This window comes from Loxodonta africana, chromosome 16 (assembly GCF_030014295.1).
Source record: "Loxodonta africana isolate mLoxAfr1 chromosome 16, mLoxAfr1.hap2, whole genome shotgun sequence".
NCBI classification, from domain to species: domain Eukaryota; kingdom Metazoa; phylum Chordata; class Mammalia; order Proboscidea; family Elephantidae; genus Loxodonta; species Loxodonta africana.
Genome location: NC_087357.1, coordinates 82,230,030 through 82,251,747, shown reverse-complemented (window position 1 = coordinate 82,251,747; position 21,718 = coordinate 82,230,030). Strand labels below are relative to the sequence as shown.

The window sequence follows — 21,718 nt, the reverse complement described above, 5'->3', positions numbered from 1 at the left end:
GTACGTTTAGGATTATTCTGGAAAACTGAGTCAGTGCTTTTAAGATAAAATTCTATTCTCAAATAACACAGAATTGGTACTGGCTTATACTTTAACCCCTGAAAGACATAATTATTTATGTTCGTTGTCAGTTTTAAATGAACACAATTGTGAATAAAGAATTTTAAGCAGAGTTCCTAATAAAGCCTAAACCTAATCATTTTCCATCACTCCAGTTTTATTAAGATTTTACGTGCTTACATGTAGACACACTTAAAGAACATATATTTATATATATAAAATTTAAATGATATGGGAATTTCTGACAAATGACTTGTTAATAAAAAATTTATTAACTATATAACCTTTCAATACCAGAGAAACATCAATATGTACAAACCAGCATGAAGTTCCTAGTTCTCATACTTTGGTTATGTGAATATGCCTTGAGCACCATGGAACAAACATTAATCCTAATTTAAAAAGAAAAATAATCCCAACAAACCAAAAAACCCTTCAACTCTCTTGAATCTGTTTTCTTTACACCATATGGAAAAAAATCCTCTTTTATTCTATTTCCTTTCATCTTGGTCAGTTTCCAAAAGTAGTATCAGGAAAAATTGATTGGAGGGAAAAGGGCAGACCATTAAAGGTAATGGTGATGTCTCAAACTATTTCTGGCAATTCTTTTTTTTTTTTTAAAAATTGTTTTAACCTAGAAGATTTCCTTATGCAACAGGTATGAAAAATTAAAAAAAAAAAAAAGAGTAAGCCCATTATTTTCAAAATTAAAAAAAAACAATGCAATCACAACACGAGTTGGGGTAAGAGGTGCACAGGGCAATCTTCAGCAAACTCAGTTAAAGGGCTTTTTGGGTTACAGCTCATTCCCTCATCTGCTAACTGTAGAGGCAACTGGTATAATATATAGGCATCAAAGAGAGACCAGATGGGACTGAGCAGTCTTTCATGTGATTTCACATGAACTCGGATGGGTGAAAGAAAGAAAAATTAAAGAATGAAGACTGAGACAGAAGAAAATGGAAACAAAACCTAAGTATGTCATGTAAGTCAGGATGGAGAGGGCTTTGACATACAAACTGAAAATCTCATGTATGCAGAATGGATTGTATCCTTGACTACAAATGTGGATTATATACACATTTATATTAAGTTAAATCAGTTCATATATTACACCTAGCAATTCAAATAGAACATTTCTGGTGAGAGGTGGAAGGAGGCACCATTCCCTTGGATCCTTAGGTCCCTGTCCTTTTCCCAGGCTGGTCGAAGGCCTCTGTGCAGGACTCAACAGCATGGTATATGAATGGATAAAGCTTGATATCTGGTCCGGGGGTGGAGCAGTTTCTGCATTCTTCATTGTAATATCGTAGCAACAGCTTATATACTTCTCCTGGAGAGGCAAACCAATTTGCACATTAAAGTATATAGATGGAAAAAACTATAAAAAAGAAGAAAACACTCTAGTTTTATCTTAATAAATAGCATATGCTCAAATTTGGCTTTTGAAAATATAGCATGAATTTCATATGCCTGGAAGGATTTCCTGACATAAAGCTAAATTTTTAAAAACACTCCTAAAAAGCTACTTAATAGCTCATGATTAGAATTGGCTATATGTGGTGCCTCACCTTGTTTGGGGAGCTCATGGCAACCCTAATGATACATTCGGCTCCTAGGTAGTAAGGCCTTTCAAGTCCAGCTGAAACACACTGTATGTGCATGTTGGCGTTATCTGATAAATACGACTCAGAGTGAGCCCTATTAAGTTTGAATTTACCCTTGCCAACTTCCCCCTTTTTGTTTTCTGTACACACCAACGCAGAAACTCCAGCTTCTTTGCCTTATTTTAGTAAGCTGACATTCTCGTTCAAGATGGCAGATGGAACTCTGCCAGAGTAGAGAAACAGGCCTCTGCAGCTGTTTACCCTCCAAGAGCTTTGCCCTCCCCTCTCAATGTCACCTTCCATTTCTTCTGATCCACCCAGATCCATCCAGATTTGGCAGGTGCTCCTCCTGGATACTGCACTATCCATCTAGATACCAAACGTGAGGACGATCTCCTACTTACCAATGGTCAGTTTCCTCTCAGTAAGGAAAGTGTGCATGCTGTAAATGTCTCTCATCAATTCTGAGTCCCCAAAGGTGAAATAAACCACATCTCGTTCAGCTGCAGCCGCTGCCAGTATCTGTATTAAGGCTGTGGCAAAGAGAAAAGACAAAGTTATATATGACACTTCCCGTCAAGATACCTTAGGTCTTTCCCGGTGTGCCACAGTTTGATCCCAGATTAAAGATTTATACACCCAATAGACATGTTATTAGAAATGCAAAATACACGATGGGTATAAATCATGTCGTTGTGTGACTTCAGATATGCTGTTGAAAATATCATTAAACTATGGGATTTCCACACAGGTGCTTTCTCTGAGTCACAAATAAGGGAGGGTGCATCTGAGCACAACCAAGTCACTGAGGTGGTATTTTTTTCACTTATATTAATCCAGAACTAAAATTTTTTTGTTTGCTTGTTTGATTTATTTTAATTATTTTGTCTTATGTAGTAGGTGGTCTTCTGTATCACAGGAGCTCCCTGCCTTCCCTTGACCAATGTATGTGGAAGGTTCTGGTGCTCTCATGGATGCCACAGCCACACTCTCAGAGTGGGATGAAGAGCACACTCTTGTCCCTCCTGCACGCCCACCTCCACGCCAGTTACTGCCACACAGGGGCAATGTGACTGAAGACACGCCCAGCAACTCCCTGATGCGCTGGAATAGATTGAGAGTCACTGTGCCCAGGAATCAAAGTTAAAAATCACTGAGCCTAAGGTATGTTTCCAAAAAATTAGGTTCCTTTAAAATCATAATCTCAATATATAGAATTCATTTTAAATAAGAATGACAAAACTGAAGAGATATAATCAATGCCCTTCTGCTAGTTACATTTCTTTTCCTTTATAAAGTGGGAAGCGGGAATCAAAACATCACGGAGGCTATCTTTTTGTAGTGTTTGACTTTTAAGAGCACGTTAACATTCTACATATTCAAACCATGAAATTCAAACAGAATGAGTGTGGAGGTGGGGCCAAGATGGCGGAGTACTCAAATGCTTCCAGTGAACCCTCTTATAACAAAGACCTAAAAAAACAAGTGAAATGATTATATTATGACAAGCTAGAAACCCTGAACATCAAAAGCAAAGATAGAAAACGGACTGCGCAGCAGGGGATGAGAAAGTTCAGCAGTGGAGAGGACTTCCTGGACCTGAATTGCCAGGAACGATCAGGCTGCAGTGCGCTGGTGGTGGCGTTTGGGCGCAGTTTCCTAAGAGAAAAACAGCCAGCTGCACAGCCTACTTACATCTACGGAACCAGAGAGCAGCGCTCTTGGCAAAACCTGAGTACTTGTGTATATTTTATCGCACCCCCCAGCCCTCAAGCCGGCTCTAGTGGCTATCGATTTCCCGGGGCCTGAGATAGATTCTGTTGTGTGTCCTGAGCCATTCTCCTGGCACTGGAGAGGGAATAAATTCACAACTGGAGAAAAGATAATCTGCCAGCTCCACTAAGCTGGGGAGCTCAGGACAGAAGTGGCTCCTGTCCAGGCATATATGGTCCATGGACTTTGACTACCTTTCTCCCCTTGCATGGACCTGTGTGAGCCTATTTCAGGAAAATAGGCCTTTGTTGGCAGACTGCAACTGTTTCAGCTGTGCGGTGGAGAGCTGGGTGTTTGATGTTTGACACCGCCTTGCCCGTTAAACAGGGTCCTCACCTACCCACATCAGGGGCCTAAGAACTGGTGGCTCCATTCAGGTTACCCAGCCACCTGTGACAGGGGTCCAAGGATAAGTGGTACGTCCCAGTCCTTACAACCAAAAGCACTGGGTGCCCAAGGCCGTCTGCAGAACCTACCCACCCATGCGCTCTAGGGAAGAGGGATGCACTTTCCACACAGACACTTGGGGGATGGTCTGTCAGCACCCTGCCTTGTTCAGAGCATGACCCCCTACTGCAACTGGGTACCGGTACCTACACCAATCACACCTGCTCCTCTAAGACTGTAGGATAGAGGCTCTATCACACACTTAAGGACCAGCCACCTGGACACCTGGGCTGAATCTATACAAGAAAAGTGAATGGACTCCCAGGCTCATATGCCTGGTAACAGCTCTAGCCATCTGGTGACAGGACGTTAGAGCTTCAAAGGTGAAAATAATCAAACTAGCTCAGTCAAGCAACCTATTTGGAAATAGCAAAATGAAGCAAGAAACTAGGATACAGTAAGCAAACAAACTATTACAACAACTTACAGATGACAGAGACAAGACTCAATATCAAATCACATAAAGAAGCACACCATAATTGCTTCAACAAGCTCCCAAAACAAACAAACAAAAAAAGAGATCTTCTTCATGGAGGTGCCTTCCTGGAATTACCAGACGCAGAATAAAAAAGATTAACATACAGAATTCTTAAAAGACATTGAGAAGGAGATCAGACAATACGCAGAAGCAGCCAAGGAACAAAGAGATAAAGTAGTTGAAGAAATTAATGAGACAAAAGAAAGTCAGAGGAGCAGATATTGAGTGAGTGGAAGGCAGAACTGGTGAGATTAAAGATAAAGCACTTGGCAGCAATATATTTGAAGAAAAATCAGGTGAAAGAATTTTAAAAAATGAAGAAACCCTAAAAATCATGCAGGATTCTATCAAGAGAAATAACCTACGAGTGATTGGAGTACCAGCACAGGAAGGGAATAACAGAAAATACAGAGAGAATTGTTGAAGATTTGCTGGCAGAAAATTCTCTGATACCATGAAACATGAGAAGATATCTATCCAAGACGCTCACTGAACTCCACATTAGGTAGATCTTGAAAGTCACCAACACATATTATAATCAAACTTGCTAAAACCAAAGATAAAGAGAGGTTTTAAGAGCAGCTAGGGATAATTGAAAAGTCACCTACAAAGGAGAGTCAATAAGAATAAGCTCGGACTACTCAGCAGTAACCATGCAGGCAAGAAGGCAGTGGGATGACTTACATAAAGCATTGAAGGAAAAAAAACTACCAGCGAAGAATCATATACCCAGCAAAACTGTCTCTCAAATATAAAGGCGAAATTAGGACTTTTCCAGATAAGCAGAAGCTTAGGGAATTTGTAAAAACCAAACCAAAACTACAAGAAATACTAAAGGGAGTTCTCTGGTTAGAAAACCAGTAATATCAGATACCAACCCAAGACTAGAACACTGGCGAGAGCAATCGGATGTCAGCCAAGATAGGGAAATCACAAAAATAAATCAAGTTAAAAAAAAAAAAAAAAAACGCTCAGAACAGGGAAACAGCGATGTCATTATGTAAAAGAAGACAAGAGTAAAACAAAGAGGGACTAAGAAATGTAGCCATAGATCTTTCACATGGAGACGACAAGGCAATCCAAGGAAATAAAAGTTACATTTAAACACAGAAAAAGAGGGGTAAATATTAAGGTAACCACAAAGGAGACTAACAATCCTACTCATCAAAATAAAGTACAAGAAAAAAATAGAGACTCAGCAGTAACAAAATGAACAGTAACAAATAAGATGAAAAGACAATATATAAACTACTCGGCACAAAAAATTAAGTAGCCAAAAGAAACTGTCAACAACACACAAAAAAAGACATCAAAATGACAGCACTACTATCCATAATTACGCTGAATGAAAATGGACTAAACACACCAATAAAGAGACAGACAGTGGGAGAATGGATAAAAAGACATGATCTGTCTCTATGCAGCCTACAAGAGACATACCTTAGAGGCAAAAACTAACTAAAACTCAAATGATGGAAAAAAAATATATCAAGCAAACAACAATTAAAAAAGGGCACGAGTGGCAATATTAATTTCTGACAAAATAGACCTCGAAGTTACATCCAACACAAAGGTTAAGGAAGGACACTATATAATGATTAAAGGGACAATATACCAGGAGAATATAACCATATTAAATATTTATGCACCCAACGACAGGGCTGCAAGCTACATGAAACAAACTCTAACAGCATTGAAAAGTGAGGTAGACAGTGCCACAATTACAGTAGGAGACTTCAACACACCACTTTCGGTGAAGGACAGAACATCCAGAAGAGAAGCTCAATAAAGACATAGAAGATCTAAATGTCACGATCAACCAAACTGACGTCATAGACCTATACAGAACACTCCACCCAACAGCAGTCAAGCGTACTTTCTTTTCTAGTGCACACGGAACATTCTCTAGAATAGACCACATATCAGGTCATAAAGCAAGCCTTAGCAGAATCCAAACATCAAAATATTACAAAGCATCTTCTCGGAATATAAGGCCATAAAAGCAGAAATCAGTAAAAGAAAAAGCAGGGAAAAGAAATCAAACACTTGGAAACTGAACAATGCCCTACTCAAAAAAGACTGGGTTATAGAAGACATCAAGGATGGAATAAAGAAGAGTCTGGCGAGGTTGAAAACACTTCCTATCAAAACTTTGGGGACACAGCGAAAGCAGTGCTCAGAGGTCAATTTATATCAAAAAATGCACACATACAAAAAGAAGAAAGGGCCAAAATCAAAGAATTATCCCTACAACTTGAACAAATAGAAAGAGGGCAACAGAAGAAACCCTCAGGCACCAAAAGGAAGAAAATAATAAAAATTAGAGCAGAATTCAATGAAATAGAGAACAGAAAAACAATAGAAAGAGTGAACAAGACCAAAAGCTGGTTCTCTGAAAAAATTAACAAAATTGATAAACCACTGGCCAAACTGACGAAAGAAAAACAGGAGAGGAAGCAAATAACCTAAGAAATAAGATGGGCAATATTACAACAGACCCAACTGAAATTAAAAGAATCGTATCAGATTACTATCAAAAATTGTACTCTAACAAATTTGAAAACCTAGAAAAAATGGGTGAATTTCTAGAAACACACTGCCTACCTAAACTAACACAAACAGAGGTAGAACAACTAAATAAACCCACAACAAAAGAAGTGATTAAAAAGGTAAATAAAAAACTCCCAACAAAAAAAATCCCTGGCACGGACAGCTTCACTGCAGAGTTCTAGCAAACTTTCAGAGAAGAGTTAACACCACTACTACTAAAGGTATTTCAGAGCATAAAAAAGGACGGAATACTACCAAACTTATTCTCTGAAGCCAGCATATCCCTAATACCAAAACCAGGTAAAGACACCACAAAAAAAGAAAGTTACAGACCTATATCCCTCATGAACTTAGATGAAAAATCCTCAATAAAATTCTAGCCAATATAATTCAACGACATATCAAAAAATAATTCACCATGACCAAGTAGGATTCATACCTGGTATACACGGATGGTTCAAAATTAGAAAAACAATTAATGTAATCCATCACATAAATAAAACAAAAGAGAAGAACCACGTGATCATGTCAATTGATGCAGAAAAGGCATCTGACAAAGTTCAATGCCCATTCATGATAAAAACTCTCAGCAAAATAGGAATAAAAGGAAAATTCCTCAACATAATAAAGGGCATCTATACAAAGCCAACAGCCAACATCACCCTAAATGGAGAGAGTCTGAAAGCATTCCCCTTGAGATCAGGAACCAGAGAGGAATGCCCTTTATCACCACTCTTATTCAACATTGTGCTGGAGGTTCTAGCCAGAGCAATTAGGCTAGATAAAGAAATAAAGTGCATCCAGATTGGTAAGGAAGAAGTAAAAGTATCTCTGTTTGCAGATAACATGATCTTATACACAGAAAACTTACTGAAACTAAAAGAAGACTTCAGCAGAGCATCAGGATACAAGATAAACATACAAAAATCAGCTGGATTCCTGTACACCAACAAAAAAGAACATCAAAGAGGAAATCACCAAATCAATACCATTTACAATACCCCCAAGAAGATAAAATACTTAGGAATACATCTGACCAGAGACGTAAAAGACCTATACAAAGAAAACTCCAAGACACTACTGCAAGAAACCACAAGAGACCCACATAAGTGGGAAAACATACCTTGCTCATGGATAGGAAGACTTCACATTGTAAAAATGCCTATTCTACCAAAAGCCATCTATAGATAAAACACAATTCCAATCCAAATTCGAAGGACATTTTTCAATGACCTGGAGAAACAAATCACCAACTTCGTATGGAAGGGAAAGAGGCCCCAGTAAGTAAAGCATTACTGAAAAAGAAGAACAAAGTGGGAGGCCTCATTCTACCTGATTTTAGAACCTATTATACCACCACAGTAGCAAAAGCAGCCTGTTACTGGTACAACAGATACACAGAGCAATGGAACAGAATTGAGAATCCAGACATAAATCCATCCACATATGAGCAGCTGATATCTGACAAAGGCCCAAATTCAGTTAAATGGGGAAAAGACAGTTTCTTTAACAAATGGTGCTTGCATAACTGGATATCCACCTTTAAAGTAATGAAACAAGACCCATACCTCACAGCATGCACAAAAACCAACTCAAAATCAATCAAAGACCTAAATATAAAATATAAAACAATAAAGATCATGGAAGGAAAAAAAAAAAGGGACGTTAGGAGCCCTGATACATGGCATAAACAGTATACAAAACATTACTAACAATGCAGAAGAGAAACTAGGTAACTGGGGGCTTCTAAAAATCAAACACCTATGCTCACCCAAAGACTTCACCAAAAGAGTAAAAAGATTACCTACAGACTGGGAAAAAGTTTTTAGCTATCACATTTCTGATCAGCGTCTGATCTCTAAAATCTACATGATACTGCAAAAACTCAACCATAAAAAGACAAATAACCCAATTAAAAAATGGGCAAAGGATATGAACAGGCACTTCACTAAAGAAGACATTCAGGTAGCTAACAGATACATGAGGAAATGCTCACCATCATTAGCCATTAGAGAAATGCAAATTAAAACTACAATGAGATTCCATCTCACTCCAACAAGGCAGGCATTAATCTAAAAAACACAAAATAATAAATGTTGGAGAGGTTGTGGAGAGATTGGAACACTTATATACTGCTGGGGGGAATGTAAAATGGTACAACCACTTTGGAAATCAATTTGGTGCTTCCTTAAAAAGCTAGAATTAGAACTACCATAGGATCCAGTAATCCAACTCCTTGGAATACATCCTAGAGAAATTAGAGCCTTTACACGAACAGATATATGCACAGCCATGTTCACTGCAGCATTGTTTACAATATCAAAAAGATGGAAGCAACCAAGGTGCCCATCAATGGAAGAATGGATAAATAAATTATGGTATATTCATACAATCGATAAAGAACAATGATTAATCTGTGAAACATTTCATAACCTGGAGTAATCTGGAAGGCATTATGCTGAGTGGAAATAGCTGCAAAAGAACAAATATTATATGAGACCAGTATTATAATAACTCCAAAAATGTTCTAAACAGAAAAGAAAATATTCTTTGATGGTTACAAGAGCAGGGAGGGAGGTAGGGAGAGGGGTTTTCACTAATTAGACAGTAGATAAGAACTATTTTAGGTGAAGGGAAAGACAACACACAATAGAGGAGAGGTCAGCACGATTGGACTTAACGAAAAGCAATGAAGTTTCCTGAATAAACTGAACACTTCAAAGGCTAGGGTAGCACCAGTGGGTGCTTGGGGACCATGGTTCCAGGGGACATCTAAGTCAACTGGCATAATAAAATCTATTAAGAAAACATTCTGCATCCCACTTCGGAAAGTGGCATCTGGGGTCTTAAATGCTAGCAAGTGGCCATCTAAGATGCATCAATTGGTCTCAACGCACCTGGAGCAAAGGAGAATGAAGAACTCCAAAGACACAAGGTAATTATGAGCCCAAGAGACTGAAAGGGCCACATAAACAAGAGACTACATTAGCCTGAGAACTGAAAAACTAGATGGTGCCCGGCTACAACTGATGACTGCCCTGACAGGGAACACAACAGAGAATCCCTGAGGGAGCAGGAAAGTGGTGAGATGCAGACCTCAAATTCCTGTAAAAGGACCAGACTTAATGGTCTGACTGAGACTAGAAGGACCCCAGAGCTTCTGTTAGCCCAAGAGAGGAGCCATTCCCAAAGCCAACTCTTCACACAGGTATTGGACTGGACTATGGGATAGAAAATGATACTGATGAAGAGTGAGGTTCTCGGTTCAAGCAGACAGATGAGACTATCTGGGCTGTTCCCGTCTGGAGAGGAGAAGAGAGGGCAGAGGGTGTCAGAAGTCGGCTGAATGGACATGAAAATAGAGAGTGGAGGAGGGAAGGAGTGTGCTGTCTCATTAGAGGGAGAGCAACTAGGAGTATATAGCAAGGTGTATATAAATTTTTGTATGAGAGACTGACTTGGTTTGTAAACTTTCACTTAAAGAACAATAAAAATTTAAAAAAAATCAGTCAAAACCAAATTAAAAAAAAATATATATGTATGAAGGGGAATGGGAGAGGAACCCACAATTGAAAGCAAACTGCAACAAGTGAATCTACTTGTACTTCAAATGAATGACATAACGTCACTGAAGGGAAAGGAACGGAAGAACTGATCCAAGTCATTTATGAACAAAATATTTGATTTTATACCCTCAGTGATGGGGAAGGAGCAAAGAATTGCTAACAAATCCCCAACTCTTTTCACTACGTTTATCATGGTAGCACAGGGAAAGCAATTCTGGAGCTACCTGTAAATGTAGTAGAGGGCTGTGCAAACGAGGGAGAGTATTGAAGTTGCTGGGAACCAGGATTCTCACTGTACAAGGGGCATACAAACATGCAAGGAGGAAAGACAAAAAGGGACTCCATGGGGGTAGACTGAAATGGTGCATACTCATGACATGTACATTTGTGTGTGTGTGTATATACATGCATGCCTTTCCAAGCTTTGTCTGCTGACAGGGCTCAGTAAAAATGAGTACACCTAGCACCCACATCTTGGTCTCTAATGCCACCCCCCACTTAAAGGAACTCAGTTCCTTAAGAAATGGCTGATTCAATAGCTGGGACAGGACAAGTACAAGTCCAGAATACTTTGTTATACCATAAAGAAGTGCTCAAAAAAAATTACAGAGGATAAATTGATGGGAGCTTGTCACAAGGATACAGGAGCCTACTTTAAAGGAGAACCCATTAGCCAAATCTGGGACAAACTGAACAACAAAACATTAAATACAGTAATGAAGTACAAACCACTGAAAATAAATGAAATCCTCAGTCTGCAATGATAACACATAGATAAATAAACACAGGTAGAGGGGCAGGGGCTCTTGCTCACAGTAGACCACCAAGGAATCACTAGTAAACGTGGAGGGAGTGCTGGAATTGAAACATCTTTCTGCAACCCTCATGATAAAGACTGGGCAGGCAAAAATCATTAAGGGGTGCTAAACCTAAGGGAAAGAAACTTCTTAAATTGTGCTTTAGGTGAAACTTTACAGAACAAATAGGTTCTCATTCGACAATTTATACACAATTTATTTTGTGACTCTGGTTGGAATCCCTGTGATGTGTCAACACTCTTGCCTTCCACACCCCAATTCCCCATTTCTGTCCGTCCACTTTTCCTGTCCCTTCCTGCCTTCCTGTAATTGGTTTTGGGCAGGTGTTGCCCTTTTGGTGTCCTATACATGACTGAACTAAGAAGCAATTCCTCACATGCGTTACTTTTTGCTTTACACACCTGCCTAAACTTTGGCTGAAGGGTGAACTTTGGGAGTGGCTTCAGTTTAGAGTTAAAGGGATGTCTGGGGGTCATAGCCTCAGGGGTTCTTGTAGTCTCTGGCCCCTTTTTTCTGTGATTTTGAATTTTGTTTTATATTTTTCTCCTGCTCTGTCCAGGACCCCTATTGTGATCCCTGTCAGGGTGGTGGTTGCTGGTAGCCAGGCACCATCTAGTTCTTCTGGGCTCAGGCTGGTGGAGGCTGTGGCATATGCAGTCCATTAGTCCTTTAGACTAATATTTCCCTTGTGTCTTTGGTTTTCTTCATTCTCCTTTGCTCCAGGTGGGATGGGACCAGTAGATGCATTGTAGATGGCTACTCACAAGCTGTAAAGACTCCAGACACTACTTACTGAAGTTGGATATAGAACACTTTCTTTATGAACTGTTATGCCAACTGACCTAGATGTCCCCCACAACCACGGTCCCTGGCCCTCAGCACCAGTAATTCAGTCCCTCAGGGTGTCTGAATGCATCTAGGAAGCTTCTAGGACTTTGCCTTGGTCCCGTGGAGCTGATTTCCCCTATACTGCCTACTGACTTTCCCCTCACCACAGTTAACACTTATCTACTACCTAGTTGATGATTTACCCTCTACAACCCTCCTCTCTCGTAGTCATCAAATATTATTTCTTTCTGTGTGTAAACCTTTTCTTGTTTTTATAACAGTGGTCTCATACACTCTCATACACTATTTATTTATGACTTATTTCACTCAGATTCATCCATGTTGTGAGATATTTCACGGATTCATCATTGTACTTTATCACTGCATAGTATTCCATTGAGTCTATGTGCCATAGTTTGTTTATTCATTCACCTGTTTATGTACACTTAGGTTTTCATTTCTTTGCTTTGTGAACAAATGCTGCAACGAACATGGGTGTGCATGTCTATTCACGTCTTACTTCTCTAGGAGACATTCCTAAGAATGAGATTGTTGGATTGTATGGTATTTCTTTTTCTACCTTTTTAAGGAAGCGTCATATTGTTTTCTATAGTGGCTGTGCATAAGAGTTCTAATCTCGCCACAATGTTTTCAAAACTTTTTTTTGTTTTAGTGCCAGTAATGTCAGGGTGAGATGGTATCTCAATGTGGCTTTGATTGGCATTTCTGTAATGGCTAGTTGGGAAGCCCTGGTGGTATAGTGGTTAAGAGCTCACTCAGGCTGCTAACCAAAAAGGTTGGGAATTCAAATCCACCGGCCTAGCCTCTCTTTGGAAACCCTACAGGGCACTCCTACTCTGTCCTATAGGGTTGCTATGAGTTGGAATTGACTTGATGGCAACAGGTTTTTTTTTTTTTTTTAAGGTTAATGATTGAGAGCATTTCCTCATGTGTCTTGTTAGCCACCCAGATGTCTTCTTTGATAAGGTATCTGCTCATACCCTTTGCCATTTTTTAATTGGATTATTTATCTTTTTGTTGTTGAGGTGTTACAGTATCTTATAGATTTTAGAGATTAGACCCTTGTCAGATATGTAGTAGCTAAATTTTTTTTCTGTCTGTAGGTTCTCTTTTTACTCTTTTGGTGAAGTCTTTTGATGAGCACAAGTGTTTAATATTTAGGGGCTCCCAGTTATCTAGTTTATCTTCTGATGTTTGTGCACTGTTATGGTTTGTATCCTATTTATGTTGTATATTAGGGCCTCTATTGTTGTTTCTTTTTTTTCTCCCATGATTTTTATATCTTCAGGTTTTATATTTAGGTCTTTGACCCATTTTGAGTTAGTTTTTGTGTATGGTGTGAGGTAAGGGCCGTGTTTCATTATTTTACAGATGGACATCCAATTATGCCAGCACCATTTTTTAAAGAGACTGTCTTTTCTCCATTTAATGGACTTTGGGCCTTTGTCAAAGATCAGCTAACTGTAGGTGGATGGATTTATGCCTGGCCTCTGAATTCTGTTTCATTGGTCTGTGTGTCTCGCTGTACCAGTACCAGGCTGTTTTGACTACTGTGGCTATATAGTAGGTTCTGATATCAGGTAGTATGAAGCCTCCTACTTTGTTCTTTTTTAATAATGCTTTACTTATCTAGGGTCCCTTTCCTTTCCATATAAAGTTAGGGATTAGTTTTTCCATCTCATTAAAGAATGCTGTTGGTATTTGGATCAGGATTCCAATATATTTATAGATGGCTTTGGGTAGAAGATTGACAATGTTGAGTCTTCCCATTCATGACTATTGATAAGCATTGTATATTTTTCCATTTACGTAGGATTCTTTTTGGTTTCTTGCAGTAGTATTTTGCAATTTTCTTTGTATAGGTGCTTTACATCACTGATCAGATGTATGTATGTATGTATGTTATTTTTTTACTGTCAATTATAAATGGTATTGCTTTCTTGATTTTCTTTTTGAAGTTCTCTTTGTTGGTGTATAGGAATACAACTGACTTTTATATGCTGATTTTGTATCCTGCTACTGTGCTGAATCTTGTGGAATCTTTGGAGTCTTTATGTATAGAATTATATCAACTGCAAATAAGGATAGTTTTACTTCTTTTTCAATCCAGATGCACTTTGTTTCTTTTTCTTGCTTTACTGCTCTAGCTAGAACTTCCAGCACAATGTTAAATGGGAGGGGTGATAAATGGCATCCTTGTCTTGTTCCCTTTCTCAGGGGTAATGTTTTCAGCCTCTTTCCATTGAGAATGACGTAAACTGTTGGTTTTGTATAATAGAAGGCAAATTCTTCAACATAATAAAGGGCATGCCCTTTATTATGTTGAAGAATTTGCCTTCTATTCCTATTCTGCTGAGAGTTTTTTTCAGGAATGGGTGTTGGGCTTTATCAAATGTCTTTTCTGCATCAACTGAGATGATCGTATGATTGTTTTATTTATGTGGTGGATTACACTGACTGATTTTCTAATGTTGAACCACCCTTGCAAACTTGGTATGAATCCTGCTTGGCCGCAGTATATTATCTTTTTGATATGATGCTGAATTCTGTCAGCTACAATTTTGTTAAGAATTTCTGCATCTGTATTCACGAGACATACTGGTCTGTAATTTTTTTCTTTTCTTTTCTTGTGGTGTCTTTGCTTTGGTATAGGGTTATGCTGGCATCACAGAATGAACTAGGAAGTATTCCTCCATTTCTATGCTCTGAAATAAGTCTGAGTAGTACTGGTGTGAGCTCTTCTTGGGGGGAGGGGAGGTTATTACCTCTACAATCTCTTCTTTCCTTATGGGTCTGTTCAGTTCTTCTACCTCAGTTTGTGTTAGTTTGTGCGGGTAGTGTGTTTCTAGAAATTTGTCCATTTCCTCTAGGTTCTCAAATTCGTTAGAGTACCATTTTTCATAGTATTCTGTTATGCTTCTTTTTATTTCAGATGAGTCTGTTGTAATTTCCCCCATCTCGTTTCTTATTTGCGTTATCTGCTTCCTCTCCTGTTTTTCTTTTGTCAATTTGGCCAGTGGTTCATAGATTTTGTTGATCTTTTCAAAGAACTAACTTTTGGTCTTGCTGACTCTTTCAATTGTTTTTGTAGTCTCTATTTTATTTATTCTGCTCTAATCTTTATTATTTCCTTTCTTCTGGTGGTTCTAGGCCTCTTTTTTGCCATTCTCTCTTTGTTCAAGTTTTAGGGCCAACATTTTGACTATGGCCCGTTCTTTTCTGATGTGTGCATTTATTGCTATAAACTGACCTTGCCTTTGCTGTGCCCCAATAGTTTTGGTATGATGTCCTTTATTATTTGATTTCTTCTATTACCTAGTTGTTTTTAAGCAAGATGTTATTCAGTTTCCATGTATTTGATTTTTTATCCTTTTTTTTTCCTGTTATTAATTTCTACATTTATGGTGCTGTGATCAGAGAGAATGCTTTACATGGTTTTGGTATTTTGGATTTTACTGAGAGTTGATTTGTGGCTTAAAATGTAGTCTATTCTGGGGAATGTCCCATGTGCACTGGAAGAGAATATGTACTTTGCAGCTGTTGGGTGGAATCTTCTATATATGTCTATGAGGTCCAGTTGTTCGATTCTGGCCTGTAGATCTTCTCTGTCTCTGCTGAATTTCTTTCTAGATGTTCTGTCCTTTCCCGAGAGTGGTGTGTTGGAAGTCTCCTACTATTATTGTGGGACTGTCAATTTCTCTTTTCAGTGCTGTAAGTTTGTTTTATGTATTTTGGGGCCCTGTCATTGGGTGCACAGATATTAAGGTTATTTCTTCTTGGTAATTGCCCCTTTAATCATTGTAAAATGTCCTTCCTTGTCTTTTATGGTAGATTTTGCCTTAAAGTCTATTTTATCTGAGATTTGTATTGCTACTCTTGCCATTTTTGGTTACCACTTGCTTGATATATGTATATATATATAGCATATATATCAAACAAATGGTATATATTATATATATATTTCCATCCTTTGATTAATAAACTTATATCTTTGTGTCTAAGATATGTGACTGTAAACAGCATATTGATGGGTCGTGTTTTTTATCCATACTGCCATACTTTGTCTCTTTATGGGTGCATTTAAACCATTTACATTCAGTATGATTACTGATAGGTATGGGTTTCTTGCTGTCATATTGTTTTGCCTTTTTTTTTTTTCCTGTGGTGCTGACGTTTTGTTTGTTCCTCTTACTTTCCTGAGCTGAGTTCCTTGCTTTTGTGGATTTTTTCTTTGGCTTTTTTACTGTAGATTTTTTGTTTACTAAATCTTTGTTTTTCTTTTTTATTCCGATGAGTATGTTTGTTAACTTTGTTTGTGGTTACCTTGAAATTTACCCTTATCTTCTTAAGTTTGAACTGTCTTTTATTATTTGATATCACCTTGAATTCCTCTCCATCTGAAAGCTACACAGTTTTATTCCCCCTTTTATTTTGATGTTTTTGTCATTTACAGATTGAGGTCTCTGTTTCCCTGTTATAAGCCTTTTTGCTTTGTTTTATTATTGATAGTTCTTTATCTAGGTTGGAATCTAGAGATGCTGTCTTAGGCTCCGGTTGTTGTCTGATGTTTTTAGTTCTCTAACCAAAGGACTCCCTTTAATAATTCTTGTAAGTTTGGTTTGGTTTTTGCTAATTCCCTTAATTTCTGTTTATCTGGAAATGTCCTAATTTTGCCATCATATTTGAGAGAGAGTTTTGCAGGATATATTTTTCTTGGTTGGCAGCTTTTTCCTTTCAAGGTTTTATATATGCCATCCCACTGCCTTTTTGCTTACGTAGCTTCTGCCAAGTAATTAGGGCTCAGTCATATTGTTTCCCCTATGTAACTGACTTTTTGCTTCTTTTGAGCTGCTCTCAGGATTGCTTGTGTTTGGTTTTGGCAAGGGTGATTATGATGTGTCTTGGTGGCTTCCTTTTAGGGTCTATGCAATATGGGGTTTGTTGAGCTTCTTGGGTGTTCAGCTTTTTGTCGTTCATGATATTTGAGTTTTCTCCCAGCAAATCTTCAGTAATTTTCTCTGTGTTTTCCATTTTCTTCATCTTCTGGAACCCCAATAATGTGCATATTTTTGCTCCTGATTGTGTCCCACATCATGATTAGTTTTTCTTTATCCTTTCCTCTGATTTTTCTGGGAAGTGGCATCTATTGATTTGTCTCCAATCTCGCTGATTGTGTCTTCCATCGTTTCAGATTTGCTCCTAAAACTTTCTATTGAGTTGTCCATTTCTGAGATTTTGTTATCTTTTGGATTTCTAGTTTCTGTTTTTGCATGAATTTTAACTGTTATTTTCATGTTTTGTTCTTGTATTATTTTCCTGAATTCTTCTACTGCTTTGTCTGTGTTTTTCTTGATTTTGGCTATGTTTCCTCTGGTTTTGTCTGTATTTTCCTTATCTCTTGGACAGCCCTAAATATTAGTGCTTTGAATTTCCTATCAGATGGTTCTATTGCCTTTTCTTCTACGGAAGTTAATCTGATTTTTCATTTTGGTCATTTGCTGGAGACGTCTTCCTTTTTTATATGTCTTGGTATTGTCTGCTGTCTCTGAAACATTAAGGTATTATTTTCTTTATTTAGTGACTGTATGTTTGTTTCATCCTGCTTTTCTGTTTTGTTTTGATACATCAGGGAGGGTGGGCCAGGTGTGTGTTGCTGCTTGCTTGTCTGTGGGCATGATAGTTCTTACCACCTTGTTTGGGTGGGCAGGGCAGCAACAGGCAGGGTGAGCCTGCTTCACTGTACAATGGTTTGGGGAGTTGGCTGAGGGCAGACTAGGTGAGCGCTGTCTCTCTCCTGATGTTGGTCCAGTAGTGTGGGAGATTTCTCAGCCCCTCACCAGATAGGAGTGGGTGTTGAATGGGAAGTGGTGTGGACTTGCTTCCCACTGTTCGGCTGCCGGTCAAGTGACGGGATGGTCAGTGCAGGCCCGGCATGGTGGTTAGCACACTGTGGATGCTCTAGCTTTGGTGGCAAATTGGGGCCCGTGGGAAGGGGTGGCAGCGTATGGAGCTATTTGGCGGGGAGAAAGAAAAGATTAAAAAAAAAGTAGCCGACAGGTGGGGGCTGGGTGGGCATAGAGGCCGCCAGGAAAGGCAGGAAGGTGGCGTACGAGGCTAGGTGGGAGGTAGATAGCAAAGGAAAAAAAAAAGAAAAGAAGTGGAGGTGTGGCGGGGTGGGGAGGTGGCGTACGGGGCTAGGTCCGAGCAAGAAGGAAAAGGAGGAGAAAAGAAAAAAAAACTGGCAGCACACTGGGGGCTCGTGGGTGGGGGAGGAGCAAACCCAGGGAGGCTGCATGCTGGTGGCTCTCTAGCCGAGCAGTGCAGCATGGCCCACTGAGAAGGGGCAGAGCTGGCATACAGGAATTGGAAGGGAGAAAGAAAAGGAAATCAGAGAGAGGAAAAAAAAAATATGGCACTGAGGAAGCCCATTGGTGGGGGGCAGTGGGGCAGACTGGGGGTGATGAGGAGCCAGTGTTTCTCTCACTGAGTGGCACGGCACGGCCTGTTACGACAAGGCAGAGGCGGCATACGGGGCTAGGTGGGAAGGAAAAACAAAGGGAAAGAGAAGAAAAAAGGAAAAAAAAAATACAATGCTGAGGGAACCAGTCAGTGGGGTTGGGGGAGACCCGAGTAGTGGTGAGCTGAGTGAAGGGTGGAGGCGGGGCACAGGGCTAGCTGAGAAGTAGGAAGAAAAATGAAAAATAAAAAAGGCATGGTGGGAGTCGGCTGGTGGGGAGAGGGCGGATGTGGGGCAGCAGTGAGCTGGTGTCTCTCCAGCTGAGTGGCCATGGCCTGGTGGAAAGCAGGAGAGGCAGCGTAAAGGGCAGATGGGTGGGGGGGTTGCATATTCCTTTGGTTACCGGGTGCTCTGATTCCTGTTGGGAGCTCTGTGAAGTTGCCTTCTTGTACCTGTTGTCCAAGGTTCTTCCTGGCTGTGCTCCAGGATGGCAAACCTGTGCCATATTAGCTGGCAGGGAACTTCCATTACATAGCTCTCCTCGTTCTCTGTTCTCTGCCAGTCTTGTCTTCCATCTGGTGCTTGATCTAGTTCTTTATCCCTTCATTTCATGCTTATGGTTCCAGGATTGACGTTTTGTATCTGTTTTACTTAGATTTTGCTGTCTTTGCTGCAGAGGAATGGCATGGTACTCCCATCTATAGCGCCATGCTGGCTCTGCCTCTCTAGGGGAAATTTTGTCTTAAAGTGTCTTCCCACAGATCGGTCATTAGTTGCAAGGGAGAAAAACACTAACTATACAGTTGAAAAGTAGGGCAACACCTTGACTGGGTGACCAAAATGAACATCCCCATAGGGTTGGATGGGCACCAAGTGCCTCCAGATGTGATGTCATGAGAAGGACACGACACCACCTGTGCAGGGTGTGACTGAGAATGCACAATCTCAACCTGATCATGAGGAAATATTAGACAAACGTAAAATGAGGAATACTGTATTTTTCTAAAATATCAATGCTTTGTCAAAAGACAAAGAAAGGCTATGGAAATATTCCTAATTAAGAAGGAGGCTAACGTGTCCCCCAGTGGTGTAAATGGCTAAGTGCTAAGCTACTAGCAGAAAGGTTGACAGTTTGAACCTACCCAGAAGCCACCTGGAAGATATGACTGGAGACCTGCTTCCAAAAGGCCACGGCCTTGAAAATCCAACGGAGCAGTTCTACTCTGCAGACATGGGGCTGCCATGAGTAGAAATCGACTCAACGGCAAATAACATGGGAGTCTTACTTATCCCTGAGTTTTATAGCTAGCAAGGTACCTGATACATAGTAAACGTTCAATAAATACTTGGTAAAGGGAGGAGACTAAAAGACAAGACAACTAAATGCAATACCTGACCTAGACTAGACCCAGTAGTGCAGGGGAAAAATGCTACAGAAGGTTTTGTTAGGTAATCTGAAAAAACTGGAATATGAGCGACAGATTAGATAAGAGTGCTGTATCATTACACATTCATAAATTTAATAACTATACTGTGTTTATGAAAGAGAATATTTTATTCTTAGGAAATACACACTGAGGTATTTAGGAAAAAAGCATTAATAAAAATTCTATGTACGTATACATACATGTATGTATACGTACATATATGCATAAAAAAATAAAAAAATTTTTTGGCATAATTAATTTTTTTGAAACATTTCATAAATTTGAAATTATTTTCAAATAAAACATTTCAAAAATTGTGGAGGAAGGCATTTTTTTTTTTTTTTTCTAAGTTCATTGGTAAATTTGAAATAGCTGAGCAGTCCCCAGATTTAGGGGAAAAATCTGTGACATTATAATGGAGGTAAGACTCTAAAATAGTATCCAAGTATTTCCTAATTTCCAAACTAATATTTATGGAATGTCTACAACATGTGAGGTACCATGACTAGGCCTCATTAATCTCAGAGTGTTGAAAGAAATTCATCTCAAAATAGAGATAGGTTTTAATTAAAACTGCTCAACCAACTTATGCACACATTAAAGCTTCAGTACACTGAATTTTAAAAGGTTCCTAATTAATCTAAACTACACATAAAAATGGAAACCAATGGTCATCCTCCTCTGCCAAGAGGTATCATTTCTTACCTTTTAGTGAAAATTTGGTTTTAAGTATCTCCTACTAAAAAAAAAAACAAAAGTCCTTTTAGTCCTATTTCCTCTTCTACATACAGAATTATTAGACCCCTGGGTCAGCTGCCATTTATGAAAGTGTAATATTAGTAAAAACATTAGAAATTTATCTTCATATAGAATTTATTTTTAAAAAATCCTCCACAGACCATACTGTCACCACGGGCAGGTTCTTGTTAAACTTGAGGCAGCTACTGAAAAGGTTGGATTTTAATCCTATATAGATCCTAATATGAGAAAAGTACAAAGTAAAACCAATTCACATTACATTCTCGATTCACATCCATTTCTGTGTGGGCACATGGTGTGACACAGACATGTGTTACAACAACTGGGATGGCTACTACCCAGCTGTGTGCGCTCAGCCAAGTGACTTAGCTCTCCTGGCCTCATTCTTCTCCGCTGTGCAATGAAGGGGTTGAATCAGATGATTCCTAAAGACTCTTTCAGATTTTAGGATTCCATAATCTCTGTTGTAATTTTTCTCTTCACACTGGACTGACTCCAAGTATGATATAAAAGCATCAAATTCTAACTTTGAGGACAGCTGGGTGCCAAGATAATCATTTAAATTAACCTGCAGGGAGCTTGGTTTTAATTTTCTTTTTGGCATCGGTGTTAGCTGTGAAGAAAATATAAATACGACTAACATAAAAAATCATTTCATAGTGTCCTGCTGCAACAATGAGCCAAACACAAAATGTGTAAAAGGACGGATACTGCTACCACCGGTGTGGTCTGGAGACACTGGTACGGCAAACTGAGCTCCTGGAGCATGCTGAACACTGATCCAGGAGCTTCACGAGCCCCAACTCAAGATCTGCAGTTACTAATACGTTTTTCCCTCGCAAAAGTGACTGAAGTAATTATTAGTATTCTCATTTTGAAAATAAAGAAAATTGGGCACTAAAAGGTTGTTTATATTATTTAAATGCA

The 21,718-nt window shown here is 39.2% G+C and overlaps 1 protein-coding gene across 12 annotated transcripts in view; it reads right to left on the bottom strand.

Moving 5' to 3' along the window:
• Positions 1-587: 587 nt before the first annotated feature.
• Positions 588-21,718, bottom strand: part of PARG (poly(ADP-ribose) glycohydrolase) — a 164,358-nt gene continuing 143,227 nt past the window's right edge. For all 12 annotated transcript variants that reach the window (XM_064269831.1, XM_064269838.1, XM_064269832.1 and 9 more), the window contains 2 exons: positions 2,072-2,200; positions 588-1,393 (listed from right to left, as the gene is read on the bottom strand). In XM_064269831.1, coding sequence (XP_064125901.1) covers positions 1,239-1,393; positions 2,072-2,200 — 284 coding nt within the window. In that variant the 3' untranslated portion in view covers positions 588-1,238. The remainder of the gene's footprint in view (positions 1,394-2,071; positions 2,201-21,718) is intronic.